This window comes from Eurytemora carolleeae, unplaced genomic scaffold (assembly GCF_000591075.1).
Source record: "Eurytemora carolleeae unplaced genomic scaffold, Eaff_2.0 scaffold409, whole genome shotgun sequence".
NCBI classification, from domain to species: domain Eukaryota; kingdom Metazoa; phylum Arthropoda; class Copepoda; order Calanoida; family Temoridae; genus Eurytemora; species Eurytemora carolleeae.
In genome coordinates this window covers 57,344-65,282 of record NW_019397434.1, presented here as the reverse complement: position 1 = coordinate 65,282, position 7,939 = coordinate 57,344, and the positions used below count along the sequence as shown (strand labels likewise).

The following is a 7,939-nucleotide window of genomic DNA, read 5'->3' as shown; positions in this document are numbered from 1 at the left end:
GCAGATACTGTGGAAGTTGCAGATGATAATAAAATAAATGATAATGATAATTAAAATAATTATATTTATATTAATAATTATAATGAACTGCTTGTAGCGGGCATATTGGATCTATGATCCAACCTCTAGAGCTCACCAAGAATAATGATGAAGAATAAAATAATGATAATAATAATAATTATAATGATAATTATAATGAAATGCTTGTAGTTGGAGGTTTAACTAACGGGCATATTGGATCTATGATCCAACCCCTGGAACTCACCAAGAACCAGAGAAGAAAGAAAAGAAGAAAGGAAGGAAGGATTACCTCGGAACATTTAAAGGTTGGGTTTATAAGTGTATATTTAAGTGACCCTCCATGCAAAGATGGCAATGCCCGATTTACAACAGTACCCTTGAAACTTCAATCCAATCAAAAATGTGAAAGATATTGTTATTGTTCAGTCTCTATAAGTTGTAGACTCTGATATTATCTCCATTGTGTCTTACAAGCAAGAAATGTGCAAGTCACATTTGCAGAGAATCTACAAATGTGACTTGCACATTTTAAGAGGCAAATTTTTATTTTAATCCAAGTCTGATTAGACAAGAGTACTTTTGTGGTTCGAACAATGCCATGTTTGCAAGGAAATATACTAGAATATACGCTTACAGTCTATTCAAAAGGACTAGAAAAAAAAAACCCGATTAAATTGATTGAATTCCAAACACATTTGTTTATTCAAAGATAGAAAAGATAGTAACATATATATATATATGGAACTTGTTATGTACAATATTGTATTATGTACAGAATGTCGAAGAGGAAATGGAATCTGAGGATGATGTGTACATGACCTTTAGTGGAAGAAAGGTGAGTAAAGGTCATAAAGGGTATTGCACATTGTACAACGGGAACAGCTGATTTTATATACTGTACAAGGGATCAATTGAATATGTGTACTGTACAAGGGAAAGAACTGATTTGATGTACTATACAGGGCTAACAGCTGATTATATGTACTGTACAAGGGAAACAGCTTTTTTTATGTACTGTACAGGGAGAACAGCTGATTTTGTGTACTGTACAGGGAGAACAGCTGATTTTATCTACTGTGCAGGGAGAACAGCTGATAACTGAGAACCTAAAAAGATCAAATAGCTGGGGACAGTCTTGTGATGAAATTAATCAGTTAAACCAGGTAAAATTATACAGTTTTTGGTCCTTGGACTTAAACTGGAATTTGGCCGTTGACTTTGACTAAATATGTCTTTTGTATTAGAAGAAGTCTCGTGCAGAGGAGGAGGAGGAAGAGGAGGAGGAAGATGATGGTTATGCAGAGGAATTCTCAAAATCTAAAGTCTGGGAGAAGCATGTCAGTGACGTGATCAAGTCTACTAGGTTTCTAGTCAGGTATGTCAAGGTTATTATTAGCATGTCACTGATGTGATCAATTCTACAAGGTTTCGAGATTGTAAGCATGTCAGTAACATGATCAAGTCACCTTGATATCTACTTATATATTTCATACTCGTCAGTAACATTGAAAAGATTATTATTTTATTGTGATGTTGTGTAATTAATTGAAATTTAGTGTGTACACTCAATTTATATTTTCAAATGGGTTAAATGTCGTCTTCGAAACCTAACCTAACCTAACCTAACCTGCCGTTCACCTATCCCATAGTTTTCTGGTTTTCTCTGTAAAATTATAAATTGCATGAAAAGTTTGCATAATCTAATTTCTAATATTTTATTAGTCAAGTTGCTGGGGAGACGGAGAGACGGGACAATAGATTCTGTAAAAGTAGATCAACATCAAGGTACTTTATATACATTATACACTTTGCTACACTAATTTCAATGAATTTAAGATAAATATATAATTGAAAACGAATATACATTGTAATATCTAAAGTATAGGAAACTCATGCTTAAACCCTTCCCCAGCCTCAAACCTTTATCTCTTTGCTCTTTTAATGAAAGCGGAGTAGTTAACCTGAACAGATTCATTAAGATTCAACAGTGCACCCCAGATCCTTGAATAGAACAGACGTATGAGCCAAGCTCCGATTGTTCAAACAAGGCTGGGGGACGGGCACTTCATGGACAGCTCTCAGAAGGCTTACAACATGTGGACTTATATGATTGTATCTACAGGATCATATCTTCAGGAATACAGAATACATAAGAATACGCCAATAAACCATTAATGAGTCTGATACTCAGGTTTATGATAGATCAGATGGATATCATGGATGAAATGAATAGGTACAACTAGTTCAACTACCCTCACACTCTAATATTCCAGATGTTTCTATGGTTAGAAACACTGGAACTGTAGAACTCCCTCTTGCTTTGATCAGCAAGGCAAAAGAACTATTCAATTCAACAATACTTTACTATCAATGTCAATCCGGGCACAACTTTATCTGTATCAATTCCCAATCTATATCTTTCTTTCAAGAAAATGACTCAGGAGGCTTCTCGTTCGCAAACCAAGAAGCAATTACTCTCACACTGTAATCAAAGTGGAGTCTAATTCCAACTGAATGTTTTTTGGATACTATGTTACAAGTTAAGTTTATGAACGTAATAACAAGTTTTGCGTCGTTATACACAAATGTAATTAAGCTAATCATGTTACGTAGTTATTTACAGAGTAGTCAAGCTAAATCATGATATAGGTTTTATGAAGCTATTTACAAACGTAATTACAAGTTTTACGTCGTTATACACAAATGTAATTAAGCTAATCATGTTACGTAGTTATTTACAGCGCAGTCAAGATAAATCATGATATAGGTTTTATGAAGCTATTTACAAACGTAATTACAAGTTTTACGTCGTTATATACAAATGAAATTAAGCTAATTGTTTCATAGTTATTTACAGCACAGTCAAGATAGTTCATGACATAGGTTTTACGTAGCTATTTACAAACGTAGATAATCAATAATGTAAAACCTAGTTCAGACTTACAGATATAGCGTTGCACGATATTCCTTTATAAGATAGTAAAAGATCAATTGGTTGGTTGATAGATCGACTGATTGACTGGTCGACTTTTTTTATTGATTGATTGATTGATTGATTGATTGATTGGTTGATTGATTGACTGATCTACATGATTGATTTATTAACTTGATTGATTGGTTAGTCCTGGCGCTGGTTACAGTTCCTACAACTGGTTCACGGAGATGATTTTATCCTCGCCCTGTGTAATGTTCTCATATAGTTATATAGTTATATAGTTATATATAGGGGCTTTTCTCAAGATTTTTCACTTTGAGTATAATTTGTTAAATGTCTAAAATAAGTATAACATGATGATACAAAAAATGAATGAGATGAAATGGATTCTGTTTGGACAAATTGAAATTTTAAAGCTTTTTCCTCAATTCAAATACCTTTTCCTCAATTCAAATACCTTTTCCTCAATTCAAATACCTTTTCCTCAATTCAAATACCTTTTCCTCAATTCAAATACCTTTTCTTCAATTCAAATACTTTTTCCTCAATTCAAAAACTTCTAATTGTTTTTTGATGTGATTTTTAGCTAAGTTTGTTTTTAAATAAATAAATATTTATTGTTAGTGTGCATGATGTTGATACAGATCTGGAATCAGAAACAAGGAAATTTATTCAAGTGAAAATTTGGTTTTTTTTTTCTTTTCGTAGAGTCGATAATTTTACAGTAAATAGAGAGACTGGCGGGGTAACATATTTGAACCGAGAGTGCAAATTCTAGGATGCATTTGTTACCATTGAGATGTTTTTACAGTTGTTATTCATGAGTAAATTTGCATGGTTAGGTTGGCTGGGTTGACCCCTACAGCTGTTGCTCGGAAAATACAACGCAGCAAATCTACTTCGCCGTCCAGACAGGTTTTAACAACAATTGGATACTTACACCACCTGATTGGATTTGCCGTAATGTTATGCAATTTTTTATATCCTATGGGAACTACAGCGGTAGGCAATAATATCAATATAATGAAGACGACTTTTTAAAGTTTTTATTGTTAACAAGCTTTTTTCGAATCACAAGTCTACAAGTAAATAAAGAGAAGCTTTTTTATTGATAGCTTCTCTTTGTTTCCATGTTTTCCATGCTGTAAGCTTGATATTAAACAAAATTGAAATTGAAAGTCGTCTTCATTGTATTGATATAATCGCCTACCACTTATATAAATTTTATTTTTAGGCAAGTCAGATGAAAAGACAGAAAGTTCTTTTTAAAAACTTTCGTCCTGAAGAAGCCGACTGGTTGCAATAGAGGCAAAATATACCGCGGCAAGAGTGCGCACGATCATCAAGAAGAAAATCCACGAGCTTAAACAATAAAATGACGGGAAACTGTGTTTTAAATGACCAAAATATCTTGTTTATAATTCAATGCATTAGTTTTCGAAATCCAACGAGTTTTCCTGAAGAAACTCGTTTAACAGTGCAAAGATTGTCGTTTTCGTTCTTTAAATTTAAATATTTTTGATTTGGAACAGAACTAGCTTAAACTTGCTATCCAATGTGAGCACTTCTGAATTTGAGAGGAGCACTTGATTCCTGGATTACAGTTGTTTCTGTGAGGTATCGGAGAGAAATCAGATTAGTCCGTTGGTCTGCTTGAGCTGGAGATCAATGTTTGATCCCGAGATTAACATAAAAGTTTTGACTTCAGGGCATATTTTCAGAGCTTACAAAATTTATTAATGTGATGATTCTAATAAAAAGACTGTAAACGACAATCATTTTCCTGTTAAATTGTTATCAATGATACTAGTTTGTTTTTAATTAATTAGTTATTTAAATGGAAACATCCGAATTTATGCATTTTTGCAAAAATTTAACTGACACCGATATAGATATTTGTTAAGCGGTTGTTTTTGTAAATTAACTTTTTAGACTTTTTTTTCATTTAAATAACATTGCTCCATTATATTAATGTAGGCTTTCTAAGAAAGTATGTTACTTGACTCCCACAAAAACAAAGGGAATCTAAGAGTAAATAGATATTGTAAAAATGATGTTACCATATTCTTAAAAAATATTTTGGTTTCTACATTTGGATACAAATGTTTCACTGCAAGTCTGTCTTAATTCTTTTCGAAAAAGATATTTTTGTGTAAATAAGAAGTATATTCAATACCAAATTGTAATAATCTGTGATAATTCACTGATACTTTGTATTTTTATTATATGTACTGTAATGATATCAATACAATTGCTTAATTAACTACGCTAACTTTTGGGGATCTAAATACATGTCATTCTCATTTCTCAATTTCTGCGCTATTAATTTTGCTAAAACAACATTGACCAATAAGTGATAAGTTATCAAGAGTGTAGTTTTATCATGATAAAACATAAATGGGGTGTTTTTTTGCTCTAAAGTTAGACACAGGGTTAACCACGAAGGATGAGACTATACAGAATTTATACGGGTTTTCCTAATATTCACGATTCCCTTCAACTGTAAACTGTTTTATCTTGTCAAATCGTTAAATAAGGCATTAACCAGGGAGTAAGAAATAGAAGGGAGATATAACTTACGAGGTTCGCCCTACCAAATGATTATATATGCTTTGCAGACGGTACTCCATTTGTATAAAAAATATTCAGAATAGGTTATTGTATACGCGGTAATTGTATGAATACAAATATTTCTTATTCAAATGGAGTACTGTCTGCTAAGCATGTGTTAGAATTAAAACGTTTGTTCTGCTGATAAAAATCTTCTATTAAATTCTGTTAAAAATTCGAAATAAGATTGATACTTGAAAGCTTAGAAAAGTATCTTTCCCTAGGATTNGTTTCTGCATACATTAAACTTGATTTTATCTTCAGGCTTTTTAGTTTGCTGAAAAATAGTATAAAAAGATAGTTTTTGCGCTCTCAATGAAAGTAGTTCCTTTGTCATGAATTGGTTTAGGGGTACTTTTCTTGCATTTTTATTTTTATTTTTTTGAAAAGGAAAATGTTTTTCAAAATTCATGAAAAATGTTTGATTAAATTCTATTGCCGCCATCTCTGCAGTTTGAGATAAAAATACATTATTCCACTTTTCTTTTTCAAGCGCAGTTTTAAACGATTTTATGTTATTATCATTCATGTTCCTTTTGAGATTTTGAAATGAATTTTTGTTGTGTTTTAAATCAAGAATAATTGGTAAAAATATTGTATTATGGTCTGAAATCGATTGGACATTTTGGAAAACGTTGGTATCTTTTGGGTTATCATTAGTTATAATATGGTCTAGAAGTGCAAAACTTTGTAAATTTACAATTCGTGAGGCCGCAAAATTTAAAGGGAAAAAGCCTGAAGACAATATATGCATAGTATACTCACTGACAACATCATTGTTTTGCTTCAGAAGATCTATGTTAGCGTCTGAGAAAATATAGGATTTGTAATTGCTGTTATTGCAAATTTCTAAAAAGGATAATAACTCGTTAAAAAATGGTTCAAAGTGATTTGATGAATTATTAATACTGAAATATTTGTTAGATCTGTAATAAGATCCAATTAAAACTGAGACGTGTTCAAGTTGTATTTCTATTGCAATCGACTCAAAAGTGAAAGTATTTTGTATAACTAAACCAGGAATCAATTTTGGATTCAAGTTTTTTTTTACAATATATTGCAACACCTGCCCCTTTTGATGTTTTTCGCGTATTAGTAAATAGTTCAAAATCTTTAATAAAGAATAAGTTAAGTATAGGGACATCCCATATTTCTTGTAAAATTAAAACTGATACATTACCTCCTGATTTTTCGATTTTATCAAGAAATATTTTCAATTCCTCAAATTTTGAAGGCAAACTTTGAATGTTTAAACTAAGGACATTTAATCCGCTAAAATTTCTAATGTTTGATACAAAATTATTTTCACTTTGGTATGTATTTCTAAGCTCGATGTTTGAAAAAAAAATCGAAACCCATATTTGTTTGATCTAGATAATCATTGTAATTAAGAGTATATCCGAAATGAGTATGAATGATGAAGTACACAATAGTTTCATAAAATTTTTCAATTTTATCAATTTCTCCGAATGATTGAAAAAAGTACTCATAACAAACTCTAATTTTCTAATCTTTGCAACCTGACATTTATTATAAACCTCCGATATACATGTTTAATGTTAGTTAAACTCAAGGTTATTATGCAAGGAAAGTTAATTGCAGTTGCGTATATACTCTGCGTACATGTTGAAACCAGTTCTCTCTGGGCGGAATTTGCAAACAAGAATAGATGCATCAGTGTTCGTTTAGTATCCGAGGATAATAAAAGCTTTAAATTTTGATAATTTTGATGATTCACATAATAGTTTCTAATGAGCAGAATATTTCATTGATTTTTTATGTGAAAGATGGATCCCATTTCAGGCTTCGTCATCCGTCTTGTGTTTATATTACCTCACAGAGACAGTACACTGCAATACAACAGATGCGTACACCTCTGAAATAACTTTCCTTGCATTATAACCTTGGTTAAACTAATGTTATAGAAACGTGTATCAAAGTATCTTCTTGTAAATTCACATGCATGTATATTCAGTTGAGATTTAAATATGAATATTGTTACTTAAGCTCTAATCTATGATAGTTGATAAAACTCATAAACTTATTATAAAAGGGAAATGACCCTAACAATTTCACAAACAAATAAAAAATCTGCCAAATTAGTTAAATCAGACGATTGAATTTTTTTTTTTAATTGATTTTTAAATGGAATTGAGTTTTTGCCACAAGTTCTGATTTTCTAATCCTTACATCTTTGCAACCCAATGTCATAATCCTTTGATATTTCTAATCTTTACATCTTTGCAACCCAATGTCATAATCCTTTGATATTTCTAATCCTTACATCTTTGCAACCCAATGTCATAATCCTTTGATATTTCTAATCCTTACATCTTTGCAACCCAATGTCATAATCCTTTGATATTTCTAATC

At 31.4% G+C, this 7,939-nt stretch overlaps 1 protein-coding gene across 3 annotated transcripts; it reads left to right on the top strand.

Annotated features, from left to right (window-relative positions):
* Nucleotides 1–163: 163 nt before the first annotated feature.
* On the top strand, nucleotides 164–5,267 carry LOC111714277 (uncharacterized). Of its 3 annotated transcripts, none has more exons than XM_023489344.1 (8): nucleotides 164–326; nucleotides 797–856; nucleotides 1,104–1,184; nucleotides 1,266–1,396; nucleotides 1,744–1,806; nucleotides 3,581–3,619; nucleotides 3,799–3,871; nucleotides 4,191–5,267. In XM_023489344.1, exons 1-8 carry the CDS (start codon nucleotides 201–203, stop codon nucleotides 4,260–4,262), a joined length of 645 nt encoding a protein of 214 aa, XP_023345112.1. In that variant the 5' UTR covers nucleotides 164–200; the 3' UTR covers nucleotides 4,263–5,267. The 3 variants fall into 3 exon arrangements, with proteins under 3 accessions (XP_023345112.1, XP_023345111.1, XP_023345110.1); XM_023489343.1 differs by having other exon boundaries at nucleotides 1,074–1,184; XM_023489342.1 differs by having other exon boundaries at nucleotides 1,044–1,184.
* The last annotated feature ends 2,672 nt before the right edge of the window (nucleotides 5,268–7,939 follow it).